The following is a 16,020-nucleotide window of genomic DNA, read 5'->3' as shown; positions in this document are numbered from 1 at the left end:
CTTAATGGTCCTGAAGATGTTTCTTTCAGTATTCCTGTGATGCACAAAAAAATACGTGGACTACACGATTTGCATAAAAGTGTACTTCCAAGTATTTTCTACAGTGGCACCCTCATTTGCATACTGTCTTTAATCTGACAGGTTTTAAGTGCCAGAGAAGTTTGCGAGTGTTCCTTAGTTTCACTTTTTTTTTTTTATGAAGTTGCTTCAGTGCATTTTGTCCTTGTTCTTTCTTTTCATTACTGATGCTTGGAAAATACTGTGACTCCCTTCTTCCCCCTTTTCCGCAGCACCTTGCTCTTCCTCCAGCTGCTGGCGGGTGCTCCACTTTGATCCCCCAAACCTGGGAGCTGAAGACCACTGTTGCACTCAGATCTTCCTGACAGCAGTGCCTCCCGTTCCTACTGCACCTCTGGCACTTCATGTATGAAACTGTTAATGAGCGGATTTTAATATGATATACAGAAGTCTTTTTTTTTTTTGCAAGAAGTAATCTTTTATGTGAATGCTGTTTTTTTCATCAGACGATTTCATCTGTGAAAACGCTTCGGTTGCATGTTACGGTTCATCTCTTATTTTGTTTCTGAATCACTGGTGTAGTAGTAAAGTACTATATTGATGGAAAAGCATCACTATAATTACTTATATATACTGTTGCGGGTTTCTGTCAAATTATTTTAAGTATGTAGCAGATTTTTGCCTTTGAATGATAGCAGTCTTAGAAACTTGGTTTAGAGAACTAATTTTTTATTGCTGAAAACTACTTATTCGAACAAAATCAATTCTGCTTGCTGCTTAAATGTGTGTTTAGAAAGCTGTTCCCTGAGATAATGATATATAATTCCCGCTTTATTAATTGCATTCTCGTGTTCATGTAAGAAAAACAATCTGGAACTTCTTTTTTTTTTTTCCAGACAAGAAAGAAGAACTGTCTGCAATAAGCTTTGCTTTGCCGACTTCCTTTTCCTCACTGCATTTCTTCCCCACCCCCATAACTCCTGGCCCCAGTCTCTTTTTTCCCCTCTGCACTGACAGCTTTTTTCCGATGAATATCTTTACAGCATCAGAGAAAATACAGCTGGAGGGATACTGAGCAGTCATCTGGTCCATTCCTCTGTCCCAAGACATGACCAACTCTGCTTGGCAGTGTTTTTGCCTCTCCTGCTCCATTAAACCCATAGGGATGAACATTCCTCCTCCCCAGGCAGAATATTGGACTACTTAATTAATGTGTTTCATTTTACCTTAGCTGTTTTTTTCTGTCTGAAATGTTTCTCTGTTGCTATCAAGAGAATTACCTGAGATGATGTTTCTCAGCATGTGTTTGCAATTTCTGTTCCATTACCAAATTGAATGTGTGCTAATTAGCTTATCCTGTTGTATTTTTGGGTGACATTTATAATCTGCAAGCTTAATGATTGTGAAGAGTATTTTTAGAGTATATTTAACTACTAAATTTTTGGGAAAGTTACCACTCAGAACGCTTTCTTTTCATTTTTTTCATAGTTCCGAATGCACTACTTCTCTAATCTACTCTGTCGTGAGAAATAGTACTTTTGTATTTTCGTAGATTTGTTGCAGAAGTTAAAATGTGTTAGAAGAGGTTTTCCTAAAAATACAGATGACATGCTTTATGAAGTTACCTCTGTGGGAATAGATTTTTGGAGAGGAATTACCTTGAGGATATGCACGTTTTCCTCTTTTCTTAGTATGTACCATGCTTGCCTGCATTTTTATTGTGGAGCAGTTCTAGATTGCAACATTTTGATTACTTTTGTGTTTAAGCATTGCATGTGACACACTTTTCTCCCTATATCAAGTTTTGGTCCTTCAACAAACCTTTCCATGCTCGTCTCTCTTCTGACTTGTACCAAGAGTTGCATCTGCTTCTAATTGTTGTCCTCAGAGGCTTAACTGGTTCTTTCTGAACCTTATAATAAAAAACTTTCTTTTAAAATACGTATAGACAGACTTACATGATCACAAACGATGCAAAAGTAGTCAAATAAGTCAAATGTTGCAAGTTATGTCTAGCAATGTGTGCATGAGCTGCAGCCGCACGGCGGTGGGAAATTCACACCTGGAGATGTACTTCTCAGCGCTGTAGGATATTTAGCGAAGGAATTCTCAAGCATTACTGGCATGTGCTAAGAGGTACTTTTGTTAGAAATGTCTATCCTTGATGCAGTAGGCATAGGAAGAAGTGATGGTTATACGTGCAATGCACAAACTGTTTTATGTACGCACATGACAGTTTCCTCTTACTACTACGTGTACTTAGAATTGGCACAAAGCGTTTGTCCCAAAAAGTCTGTTAGAAAAAGAAAACAAGGAGAAACTTGGTAGTTCCTCAGCTGGCTACAGCAACAGCTATTTCTGAGTGATTCTCATCCTCTCACCCATAAAATCAGCATAAAATTGACCTAACATTGCCAGATCAGATGGGGTATCTGGAAAGTAATCCTCAGGGAAAAGAAAATTCAGTCTTTGTAAATCTGAAGATAAAGTGCATAAAGTTGCAGAATCGGATTATACTTTCTCTTTTTATTTCTAAATCAGTACCCTTTTGTTTCTTCCTTTGCAGCACTTGTCAGAAGTTGCCACAAAGATGTGTCAGATGCTGCCTGAGCCTAGTTCCAAAAGCAGAAGCAAACATAATCTTTTGAAAAAAGCCCAATCCCCAACTCGGCTAATTATCATAAAATCCCAAGGCTTTTTATAGGTGTTAGGGTTTGGTTTCACAGAGTGAAGGCATAGAAAGAGTATAGTAATCTTTGTTTTTGAAGCACAAGTCACATCAGATTTTCTTACTTAATAAATGTATGGCAAGTACCTACTAAAATAACCAGTTAAAAGCCAGTAATAACAACGGCAAAACCCAGCTCAAAGCAGTTGGACAAGTCTTGGAGGCATATAATTTTTGCTGAATGTAGCACTGAATGTTTGTCTTGAATGGGGTTAGGAATATTTTTTTTAAATGTTGGCTCTTTTTTGTTTTCACAAAGGAGCGTTAAGAGCATTATTCTCCCTGTTTAGATCACATGAATTTAATTATCCTCTCATGATATAAATATCCTTTCATGATATGAAAATATACCTGCAGTTCAGCGAACTGGGATTTACTTTAGAGTTGTTTTTATTATTTCAAATGAGACCAAAGCAGTACGAGAGAGCCCTAATAATATGACGTCAAGCTAGCAAACGGTTAGCATACCAGAGCACCAAAAGAAGTTGTTGGAGCTGCTGATCTTGCTCCCGTTAGGTCAGGGGTGCTCCTGTGAAATGTCGTTCAGCTCCATTGGCACATCACCAGGATGTGAAGATATTGCCCATTTTGTGACCCCAATTACCTTAGAGCTAAGTTTTGCTTAATTCTGAGGTTATGCTTTGCTCCTAACTGTGACCTTTTAAAATGGTGCTTGGAGGCTTTGTTATTGCTATCTGCTTCCTTTTTTGAAGCCCGGTGGTTCTACTTCCACTAAGAACATTTCTTTCCCATTTAGTTTATACCTTAAACGTTTTACAAAGTATAAAAAAAAACCCTGGGATTTTGTTACTCTGTTGCTAAAGCATTTAATATACCAAATGTTTCTCATGTAACTGGATTTCACATCTGCCAAAAAAATCTGCCCGGTTTCATTGCTAGGAAGAGGCGAGCTTGCCAAGTTGGCTCCTCCCCGGCGATGCTCCGTCGGCCTGCCTCACCGCAGAGCGGCCTGCGCGCCTATTTACGGGCAGGAACTCTCAAGTTTTGCAATAGAAGCAACTATGAATGGTACAACAAGACTTGGGAAGTTCTGAACAAGGAACGAGTGATAGGGAGCGGAACTAGACGCAGCCAGTAACCAGCTTGTATTTTACGAGGTCTAGCAAATGCTTAAGGCTGGATTGCTGCCGGGTGAGGCAGTCCTGCTTTCTTCTCACCACAACTCCCCGTTCCCTGGTTTTTCTTCCTTCTTTTCTGACACAAACCCAAGGGTTTTGGGGAACTGATCTAGTTGACGCTGACCTGATAAATTCCGGACAGTTGGTTTGATCTTGGTCAGTTCCTTCATCCGGTTCAGTGTGTAGCTGTGGAAGAGTCTGCACCAGCAGGAGAGAGGTGCTGGTGCGTGATCGCTGACAAAGAGCTGGTAGTGGGAGTGCAGTGGGATTGCTGGTGTGCAGAGAAATTTATGAAATGTTTGTGGGCACGTGGCCTTAGATTTGCAAGCTCTTTAAAGGTATTTTTTGGATTCTGCACAATTTCCAATGGTTTTTAGCAAGTAATTTATGAATTACTTAACGTTGAGTATTTGATATGTTACCATGCTTGCTCTTCCCTGAATTTATCAGAGATAAATTGTTAATATATGATTACTTTCTTTTTCATGGTTGGAACAAAAATAAGAGATCCCTTACATTAGAGGCACTGAAATATTCAAACTCCTCTTGTATCTAGTCATTACACAGATGTTTGTGATTTAACTACACATGAAATAGATGAGGGAAAAAGTCTCTGTTTTAAGTAACTGTATTTATTTGCTGTCACATTTTTATAAACGTAGCATCTTATCTCTTGTTTCATGTCTGCCTTCAAAAGTACCTGCTCCCCATATTACATGGAGGAAGATTCCTTGAGCAAAATACATACATATTTTCATAAATAATAGCTGCAGAACCTCCCCCAGGTGTTCTCAGGAGCAAAAATGCGCTTGTCCAATAAGAAGAGTCAAGTGGCCATGTTTTGATCTAAAATATCAATTAGCTTTGAATTAGATGAAAATTAGGTCTAAATTAGATTGAGTTGATTGAGAATTTTGCACCACGTTCAACATACATGTTGCGCTGTTGGTTTCACATCTGGCCCGGGGTGAAGGAGGCATACTGGCTTCAGTCTCCAGCTCCTTGTGAGTGGGCCAGTGGCAAACGCAACAGCTGCATGTTGTACAGTAGGATTTGAAATGAGCAGCTGCAAATGAAAATACCATCAATGGCATTTCTCTTCCCTTAAAGCTTCAATTTGCAGCAGCAAACTTATGTGGGAGGATGAAGAAGAGTAGAAACCTCTCTACGTTGCCAAAAGCAGAGGATCCTCTGAGTTCTGGTGTAAAATGTAGCAATAAGAAGGAAGTTTCTGATTTATCAGACCGTGGTAGCATTAGAGACTGAAGTGGAAATGCGAATATGTTTCCCAGACCTTGGCTCCTCAGAATACAGGACTCCCAGCGGCTCCCGAGGAAGCCAAGAGGTTGCGCTTCTCATCAGGCAGCGTCCCCCGGCGCTTACCGGTGGGTTTCTCCATTCATTTTACTGCCCTTTGGCACCCAGAGCTGTCGTCGGCCACGCCATCAGCGGCGGGAGGATCTGCCTGGCGTTGGCTGGGGCACGAGTGGAAATTGCAGAGCTCTCCCTCTAGTCCCGGCTTTGGCATCGACCTGGGTCTCCCTTGCAGGAAGACGGGTATTTCACTTTTAGCACATGGACAAATGCTGCAGCTCATCTGTTGCACAGAAGTGCTGTGAAGCTTCACGAGTGTTTGTGATAACCGTTTACCGGTAGCACCTCGGGAAGGTTTTGTATCGCAGGAGATTAAGAGCTTTGGGGGGATGAAAAGAATAACTCGGGTTTTGTTGAAGGGTTATTGTTCAGGTCATTGTGTTAGACGCTTTCGAAATAACATTAATTGTAGACTAATATATATCCTGAATAATACCAATTATTTTGATAATTAACAGTTTATAACAGGTTAATGAAAACTTGGCTCTGAACAGAAAACACTCAAATGTGCTAGCTCCTCTAAACTCGTCCTTGAGAGTGCTTGTTACATCAGTACTATCTTTAAAATCACAATGGCACTTCTCTAGACCTCATAGAGACCTTTGTTTTCTTTTCCTCTTCTTATCATTTTGCATCTTTTTTTTTCCTTCAATGAAAAGAAGTTTTATATTACTTTATTTCTTAATTACAATAAAATGTGAAAATTGAGCACGTGCTTAAAAATGAAGTACTCAAAGGTTAAAAAGAAAGAGCCGAATATGAAAATAGTTCAGTATCTTATAACCTGCTACTGTATGTAAAACAACAAACATAGAGTTTCATAAATATGAAATAAGTCTTTTTAATAATCCAGTATCTTCCTTAGTTTTTTAGATGCATTTTTGCACTTGCCTCAAAGCTTGACGCTAAGCTGACCCTCTCTTTAATATTAATGTACTCTGACTGTAGTACTCTGTTCCTTTGCCTCTGATTAATGCTGTCTGTCAATTATTTACAGATCCAGTGGTACTGTGGAAGTTCCCGGCGGACTTTGGAGACCAGGTTGGAAACATGAGATTGAACTTTTTTTTATGTTAGAATAATAATAAAAAAGCTCTCCTATTCAGCTGTGGAGAGGCAGATGCTAATGATAGTGGGAGGAAGTCTTCACCCAACTGGTGGCTTAGTGATTAGAATGCCTTTGTGACAGGAATATGTAATAGCAGTTGTAGAGCACTGTATATCATACTGATTCTCTGTATCATCTTATTTTTCATATGGAGTATTTTATAAGTTGTTGCTATTGGAAGTGTTGGGTTTTTATCTGTTGTTGAATTGAAAATGTGGAAAATTTATCAACAAAACTTTACCAAACGATGTTATAAATTGTATTAACAAAAACCACCAGAACAACAAAGTCAAAGAGTTGCCCATGTATGTCCTTTTAATGTCAGAACCTGTGCGCCCTGTTGCTCTCATCCTTTACAATGCGAAACTATGTATATTTATTTAGTAATATTTTAGAGATAGGCTACTTATTTGCTTGGGGAAAAAAAAAATCCTTGGACCCTCATAAGAGACAGTGGTCTAAACTTACTGATTTTGAAAGCATGAAAATCCTAGTTTCTATCTATAATTAGTCCTCAAAGGAAAGTTTATAGATACAGGACTGATGGATTATTTCACTGTTTGTAGTGATAGCAAAGCTATTAATTAGTGTGTTTTCCCCCCTCCCCAGACTATTTTATTAAAGATATTAATATTAAAATGTAATGAAACTATTAAATCTTGTTATTTCAGAACTTTTAGATCAGTTTCTTCCATCAAAATTTTCTCAATTTCATAACAAAAATACGTAAAACCACTGAATAGAATAAATATCTCTGACTCAATGTCTCTCTTTGCTCTTCTTTTTATACTGATACTGAGTCAAACATATTCTTCATTGGTAATATCACCACAATGGATCATCTGGAAATATTTTTGTACAGTAGATCTTGACAAATTGTTGATTTAAAAAAAAAAATCAATAATACAAGATTCTATAAAGACAGCTATAAGGTGATTCATGATGAAAGGAATAAATATACCAACATAGAAGGTAGGATGTCTGCTTAGGGAATAGCATCATTCAGAAACATGTGCAGCTTATAAGACAGTGATAAATGGTGCATGAGCAAAGTGTGCTGTTACATGTTCTTAGCTAGACATCCAGCAAGTTTTGGTAATTTTCCTGGCTGCAGAATGATCATCTTCATTGTCACTTAAATTCTTTTTTTTCTAGTTTGCTTTTTCTTTTTCTTTTCTCTACAAAAGACTTGATCTTAAAAAAGAAAACAAAGATGTATGAAGAAAAATGGGAGCTTATTCAGTAAGTCGAAGGTTATTCAAAGAACAGCTGGTGTAGAAAAATGATTAGAAGATGAAGCCCACTAAAGACTGAAGGGGAATCATACAAAGATGCAGTAGACATACATAATCTATAAAAACCAGAGTCCTCAGCAGCTCTCTGCCTTTGAGCTCTGACAAACCTACGCCTGCACATTGTGTCTCAGCAGCGTAGGCAATCTAATGTTTCAGGTGGATTGCTTGTGTTCCTGGAAAACAGTATGTTTTAATCTTCATCCTTGCAAGGGAGATTTTCCTGTTAGAACCACTGGATTTGAACAGAATATGTAGCAGCTTCTATAGCAGCCCCCTGAGCCAAGAGTCAAGTGAAATCAGCAGAAGCCTTCTGTGCGCATGTGTGTGTGCGTGTTGAACTTGATAGGTTTGGATCGGAGACCCGAATGTCTACTGATTAAATTAAAAGGGGGGGGTGGGGGTGGGGGAAGGAGGAAGGGGAAAAAAACCCAAAAAGGAATATTCTTCATCCTTTTTTCCAGTCATTTCTATTTTAAATGTAAAATGTGTGAGCTGGTTTTTGGCTGTATCCCAAAGAATCATCTTTCCTAAAATCTAAGGGCTGTCTGTTTGCACAGTGATGTGATAACAGTGGGCAAAATATTTTCCTCTCTTCCTGAATTTTTCTACGGTTTATCATGTCACCTTTTTGTTGCTTTCATAATGCAAAGAAAACTTGTCTAAGCCATTTTGATATATTCCTCCTCTTTCTCACATTCGTCCTCTCAGTATGCCTGAACTTTACAATGCTTACTCATCCCTAATCCTCTCTCTTATTCTTGTGGCCTGTTGTTTTCTTTTATTCGGGGCATAAAAGTCTTCTTTTGGTCTCTTTATTTTTCATTTAAAAATGAAAAAAAAAAACCTTTCCAAAATCTTGTTTTGCAAAACATCCCATCTGTTTTGGATAGGATGTAGAAACTACAGATGATCAGGAAAAAGAAAAATTTAGTGATTTGTCATAACCACTTACTCATCATGCACAGTCCATTAAATAAAGGAAATATTAAGGCGCAGTTTTGGTACCACAAAAGAATTTGCAAGATTCATTGTTGATTTCCTTCTCTGCTAAGACTGCAGGGACACCACTTATTTTCTATCTGGTAATTCTTCAGATGTCAGAATAAGACGGAAAAGGGAAAAACACAGAATGGAGAAAGGAAAAAAAAGTAATGCTTCAAGGCAGGAAATGAGAAATACTTTTGTTTGCCAGGAGTATTTCAGAAAATTGGTTTTGGTGGTGGGTTTTTTTTGTTTGTTGGGGTTTTTTTTGATGGTGGCAGTAATTCACTTCTTAGTGACTCTCAAAACTATCAGTTAAACAATGAACTCATGCCCGGGAGAATTCCAAGTACAAAGAACCACACTACCATTTCAAAGAAAATCTTTATTAAAAAGTACACCAAAAGCTGAAAGAACTAATCTATTTGAGACATCATCAAGTTACAATTTACTGTTGTACTGGCATTAATGCTATAAACATGAGTTTGACAATGTTGAAAACGTTCTGAATAATCTCAGCACTGTAGAAAAAAATGCAAAGATTTCTGATTTGAGCATATATAGCTCTTCTGTGGTTATCCTCACGAGCTCACACTTGAATGAAGAATGGGTTGTAGCCATTTAATGGAATTTGTTTTTACTTAAAATATATTTTGAATGTATGTGCATACAGGCTCTGTCTTGTAGTATGTTCAAAACTCCCCTTGTGCTCAATGAAATTTTTATGATAAAAGATGCATATGTTTTTAATCTTGAAATTGCTATTTTGTTTATTCAGACTGGTTAGACTAGAGTTTAATTTCAGCCTTGCAAGCTTATTTTCAAACGGAAATCTATACAGAGAAGATAATAATGCTACGATATCTGGAAAATAAATCCAGTAGTTTTTAAAAATAAAGTATTTTTTAAGTGCTTTAGAGAAACAACCCGAATAAAAACAACACCTTTTGCTTCCAAAATGAAACCCTTCATAACTGTTGAAAAAGAAAATGTGTATCTCTGCAGAAATTAATGTCACCCAGCAGAACTGAGATCTGCTGATGCTGGCTGTCTCTTCACGGCAGTGGAGTCAGTGGCAAAGCCTTGTTGATGTCAGATGTGTCCAGATGCCTCCAGTATGCCTCTATTCGTAGCTGTTCTGGAAATAAAACCACTCAAGCTCCCAGTAACTTCATGGAATGGGAAGATTCCTGGGAAGAGGAGTAGCGTTGGCACAAGGAAGGACTAGAGCACAGTGCCGATAGCACCAGCAGGTGTTAGCGGTTCTGCCAGAGGCACGGCTGCTTTCTGTGTTGTCTTAGCCTTTGAAGCACGTGAAGTCTAACATTTCTAACAAAGTTAGTAATTACAGCTGTTTTGGATATTATTTTTAGCCGTGTAAGAATTCAGTTGCTTTTTAATCTGACTGCTTATTGGCCTAAAATGATTTCCATCTGCATTTGGCACCAGAGTGTATGGTGTATAGAAAAACTGATCCATTGAATAGTTCTTATTCTTCTCCCTTCTAATCACATAATAATTTCTTTTTTTAGTCTGCCACTTCTCTGCTGATGAAAAACATCTCCCAGAAAGATGATACAAATAGCTGATATGGCAGGAGACAATCTTACCAGAAGCCACTTCAGTCGTATGAAATGGGACAAGGGGTTGTTGACTGAAGGTGTGTGTTGAAAAAGAATTGAGGCTCGGCATTAGAGCGTTACTTGTGTTGCAGATTTCATCCTATCTTCTCTTGCCCTCTGCTTTCTAAAACAAGCAGAGTAAATCTGCTTTTTCGTGTCAGGCTTTTCCCAAACCCTTCAGATGAGTAGCCAGAAAGGGATATGGCATCCCACGTGAGGACTCTCTTCTGTTTTCTGTGAAGTTACTGTAAGAGCCTTTGTGTTATTATCTCATATTTTATATCATAACATCTGGTTTTTATTTTTAATGTATCACATTATGGAAAAGTCACCACTGAATTGTGAGCAATAAACCTTACTCCTTATCCTGTAGTGACCCAGCTACTAAAGCCTGATGATATGCATATAAGTATCAGATTCATGTGAAAATATTGGTATATATAAAAATATATAGATACACATGCATGTGCATAAACATCAGTTGTTTAAAGGATACATCCCGTGCAGTACTAACAGGTTAGCCTTCCTTCAGCAAAGCACTAATCGCACACTTTACTTTCAGTGTATGTATTAACTATTGGAAGTTAAGCCTGGCTTAAATAAATGTCTGATTGGAGTCAAAGCGCTCAGTTTCTTGCAGGATGGAATACTTAATTGCATGGATCGTGGCAGCAATTACATAAATGAGGTCAATATGAAAGAGATTATATTCCTTTTTTAAAGACTTAAATAACAGCACAAGTTTTATTAGAAAAAATAAATCTCAGGAAGCAAGCCGAAGCCTGTTGTCTTGGTCAAAGTAATGTGTGGAAGCCAGTTGTGACAATTTTGTGTTCCTCTGTGCTCTCCTAAGAGAGCAGCAGGAACCCAGGAGGTACGAGGCTGTTTACACTCTTTTCAAGGCTGCAGGCATGCTGTTAGGGGATCCATCTCACTGGCTTTCTGCATTTGATGGCTTTGTTCTTTTATTCTGATGAGGCATTAAATACATGTTTCAAATGTTTATGCTAACTAGATAGGTGCTTGCTTTGGTGTTTTTGATTTTTATCAGTAAATCTTAAAAAGGGTTTTGGGATTTTGTTGCTTGTATATTAACAAGCTCGATTAGTATTTGGATACATTGGTATGAGAAAGAAGGAATCAGTCTAATGAGATTACCAATTTTCAAAAGTATTTTTACCTAAATGTTACACATTATCATTTAGTTGAAGGATATTTTGGAACTTGAATCCCTGTGTAACTTTGAGGAAAACAACCCAGCTGAGATGATGGCAACTTTGTATTGCAAGGAAGCTTTATGAGGTTAAGGTAGTTTCCTGTGATTTCCTGGCACTTTGTGTTTGAAATAAATGTTGTTTTTATTGACGAATACTGTGTGTGTAAGGCAGCAATGCTTTCTGTCTACGCAAATCACAGCTGATAGATGATCGGCAGAAAAACACTAAGGTGCATTTATAGTTGCTAACTGTACTCCGTGGACAGAAAAGGTCTGTCCGGTCCTGACAAACATTCTCCGAAATTACTGCCCACCTAGACATTCTGGGAACACCCAGGATCACCGAGACCCTTGCATCATTCGAGATGCAAATATTCTAAGATGCAGTCTCAATTTTTTTTTTATTCATCCCAACAGAGACAGAGTAAATCTTTATTTTTGAGACTTTTATTTTTAAAATTGTAAAAGCCCAATACTGAAAACTTGGAACTTTCTTGAAATGTTGAGGACAGGTGGCAACATCGAGTATCCTTGTTTTCAGGATTGTGGCAGTTTTGTTTCATAGGGCTTTTAAGTTAAAAATGTTGAACTTGATCAGCATATGGTACTGGCTAGCCTCGTCTCTACCAGCTCTTTTGTTATCTTGTTATTGTTATAGGTCTTAATGACAGTTGTAAGCCATAGTTCTGGATGCAGGGGTTAGTCCACCCTGGGGAGGAGAAGGAGAAACAGCAGTGTGGATTATGGAAATATGAATTGATCTAAAAAGCAGCTCACTCGTAACAGAATGGCACTCAAAGAAAGACTGGGGAGAAGCTGGTGAAAAGACGATGGAATATGATGTGAAAATGATCATTTGAATGCTTTTCTTTTCATTCCCAGCTGCTGTGTTCTGGTGAAAAGGCATGCATTTGTATATCTTAAGGCTGGGTGAAAAAGGGCCAGATGAATGGAATTACTTGTTAGACATGTTTTCATTTTGAGTCAAATAAATTATGTGCATTTTAATAGACTGTATGCATATGTTAGCCATTTTTTTTATCATACAGCTGTGATATTGGGGGACTACATTTTGTAGAAATGTTCTTTTCTCTGTTTGCTCAAATAAGTACAGTATTAATATTTGACTGTCCTTCAGATATTCTGTATCAGCCTATTGAAAATAACTGTTAGTGATTTGGCTTATTTCTACAGCCTTCAGCGATGTGCCAAACCAAAGAAGAAAAAATTAACTGATGGCTGAAGCAGTGATGACAATAATTTGGAATGTCTTTCAGAATGACTGCCAAATTGTCATGTGTGATGTCGTTGTTGATTGACCTCAACTGCCCTCAGAATATTCCAGTCTAATGTCACCTAATTCCTCATTCCGTGCTACCTTTTGCTTTCTCATCTACTTACTTAGTACCGTCCATCCACTTTAGTCTTTGATATGTTGCCTCTCTTTTATTTTCAGCGTTGCTCTTGTGTCTCAAGCTAACTGCTGCTCTTTGAGGAATATCCTAACTAGCTCAGTCTCTTTTTATGTTTGGTGTTGTATATAATATTCCTGAACCCTGTGTTTGGTTCTTGGCTCTTGCTCTGCCTTTCTTGATAGTTTTCTGCAGAACTGGGAGAGCATTTGAGGCACATTGGTTCACTGTTACTGCTACAGGTATTTGAAGTGTCACTTCAAATAATTTGTTTATATTTTGTTATATAAAATAACTTTCTTTTACATATCACTTGTGGTCTGGGATCAAATGTCATAATCCAAGTATGATGAAATCAAGGAACCAGGGGACTCTGGTGCCAAAGGATGAGACTTGATGGGACTGACATCAGGAACTGGAGCAGCAGAGGACTTTGCCAGCAGCAAGAGCAAGGCAAAGGTCTTGGTGGGCTGCAGCTGGAAGGGTCCAGACTACATGGTTTGGGATCTTGGATGACCAGTAAGTGAAGGTAAAGCAGCTTCAGGCAGGTCATTGGGAAGGGAAATACTTTAATCCGTCAGAATATAATTATTTCTGGTACTCATTACTTCTGAATAAGTTTTCAAGGCATTGTGAACTACTTGGCTGATAGACTCTATTTGCTTCTTCCCTAAGCAGAGGCATTGAGTTTCTGGTTTTTGTGTGAGTCAGTTCCTGTCTGCAATCATTAATAAAAGTATAATCAGTAACAATAGATCCACATCTGAGAAATAAGCTTTCTCTGAGGTTACAGTGCATGTTTATTTCTGTCCTTTGTCCTTTACTAGGTACTGCTGGCCAATATTACAGAAAGCATACTGGGCCAGTGCAGACTCAGTACATCAGTTCTTGAATTTTAGGCTAAAGTCAGGAAGAGGGAAGACCTCTTTCAATTTATAGAGAAATCCTGCTGTAGGAACAGGGTGTTTATTAATTTTCACTAAGTGTGGTGTATATTTTGGTTAGATTTGTGAGTGTCTTCCCTGAAGCATGGGCAGTTTCATTCTTCTGGATCAAAGTGAAGCAGCTGAAAAATCTTCCCGGCTGTAGCTGCTTGTGCTGCCTGGCTTGCTGGTGGAAGCTGCCTGCTGTCCTCTTAGCTTAAGCCAACCTTGAACAGCTATATCGGAGGTCTAAGCCAAGCTGATTGATTTGTGCTGAAGTGGCTGATGGATACTCACATGCAGAAACACCAACCTGAAATTGTTGCAGCGTAATCTCTAGCAACGATGCTGTAGCAGGGAGGTGGAAGGTCTGGACAGGCTCACCCATAGGCAAAGTGAATGTACATTGTGTATCTCCTTGGGAAGTAGTACATCTAATTGTATGTCTGTTGTGTTTTATTTTTTGTGATACTCATCTGTCTGCATTTGGTAACGCAAGGGATATGTTAGTGCTTTAAAATTATGCTTGCTTGCTTCTTCCCTGTCCCTCTTTGGTCTTGGGGTTGTTTCGTCTCTCTCCCATTTTTCAACACTGTTGATAATATCTGAATTTAGTACTGAAAAACTATTGCTACAAGTGATTCCTGTTCAGCTATGTTATGGTAAGGCTGAGAAATTGACCTGTGCTGCCTGTAAAACAAGAAATAACTGTTTCCTTTATAAAAATATCACAAATAATTGTAATTATGAAATCATAATCCTAGTAGGTTCTTCAGAAGCTGATTTCCTTTCTCAGTTCCTTTTCTTTTAGCTATAGATTCTTCTAGCTCAAGAAACTCAGCCCACACATGGAATCGGTTTCACTACCCTTTACAACGTAAGGTGGTTCCCTGACTTCCCCTACTCCTGACCCAGGCGTGCGAGTCGGGATGCTCCCCCATAGGACTGTGCATTTAGAGTTGGGTGAGCCCAGTCAAGGGCTTACCTTTTGGAGCGTCTCACCTTATTTATCTGCATAAGTCACTCTACTGCAGATATTTTCTCTCGGTGTGGCACCCAAGTTGTTAATTAACTTATGTGATACTTCATTTATTAACTACTTTTAAGTTTCTGAGTTGGCAGCAAATCAGGATTTCATATAGCATACGCCATGATGGTCATTTTATGAAAAAATCAGTGGAAAGTTCGATTCTGGAAGAGTATCACCTGGCATTATAAGACACTGTTTCACTCCCCAGCTTGAGCAGGCCGATTCTTGCATATTTGCAGATCTGGTGCTGACCTTTCTGTATACATCAGTACCGGCTATTTACTGGGCAGACCAATTGTTGAGCCGAAGCTTTCTAGGCAAGGAATGACATTCTACTCGTTACAGACACTCTCTGTTTAAGGACTTGTCTTTTAGGTAACTAATGCAGTTATTCTTATTTATACTTAAGATTTTGTTCAGAAAAAGGAGCAATTTCACATGTTGCGCTCAGGCTGCTGTTCCAAATTTGACTGTTGTAGTCATAACGTTTGCTTGCTTGCTTCTGCTTCTGGAATATGCCCAGGTGAAAGAGTAATGGTTAGAAAACTGAGGGAGTCGGAAAGTGTAAAGTGGTATTTCAAACAAGGTGGAGGTTTTGGTTTCTTTGGTTTTTTTTACCTGTCAGCCTACAAAAACATTTTTTAATGGAAAAATCCAGACTTTTTACTGATGACACTAAGAGGAGACTTGAAAGAGCTTCAGTAGTTGTCAAAAATGTTTGCTGGTTGTACATCCAAAAGTCTGGTAACCTCTGATCACCTGTATTGAAAAGACAACATGGGGCCATGTGCGGATAGAAACCATTATTTAATTTATAAATTCATTTAGCTTGTTTTTCCCCTTCTGTCTCAAAAATGATCTTCTTTTCTTGCCACTGACTTTTCTTTCTGGTTTCCTGGTTGCTGCCTGTTGTGGGTCTTCTGCCTTGGCTACTTCTGTCAAAACTGCATTTGCTTTTTTTTGTTTGTTTCTTTTATAATTAGCACTATGCGTAGTTTGAAGTCTCTGGTGAAATGCTAGAATTTATGGAGGAAAAAATATTTGGAAGAAAATATGCTTGGAGTTGAAATGAATCTGGAATGTATCAAGTGTCATCAAAAATAGAGTTTGTCATGCTTGAAATTTTATTACTTTTTTCAGTATATTTTATTTTTATGGAAATGCATCTATTTAT

The 16,020-nt window shown here is 38.3% G+C and overlaps 1 protein-coding gene across 1 annotated transcript in view; it reads left to right on the top strand.

Annotated features, from left to right (window-relative positions):
- Window positions 1-16,020, top strand: part of LOC104619839 (DENN domain-containing protein 1B-like) — a gene marked incomplete at its 5' end in the record, with an annotated part of 81,809 nt that overhangs the window by 32,230 nt on the left and 33,559 nt on the right. The window contains one exon of the mRNA XM_010285865.1: window positions 6,257-6,300. Coding sequence (XP_010284167.1) covers window positions 6,257-6,300 — 44 coding nt within the window. The remainder of the gene's footprint in view (window positions 1-6,256; window positions 6,301-16,020) is intronic.

Source organism: Phaethon lepturus, unplaced genomic scaffold, assembly GCF_000687285.1.
Source record: "Phaethon lepturus isolate BGI_N335 unplaced genomic scaffold, ASM68728v1 scaffold12824, whole genome shotgun sequence".
NCBI classification, from domain to species: Eukaryota; Metazoa; Chordata; class Aves; order Phaethontiformes; family Phaethontidae; genus Phaethon; species Phaethon lepturus.
Note: the sequence above shows the minus strand (reverse complement) of the source record. Positions and strands in the feature narration are given on the sequence as shown.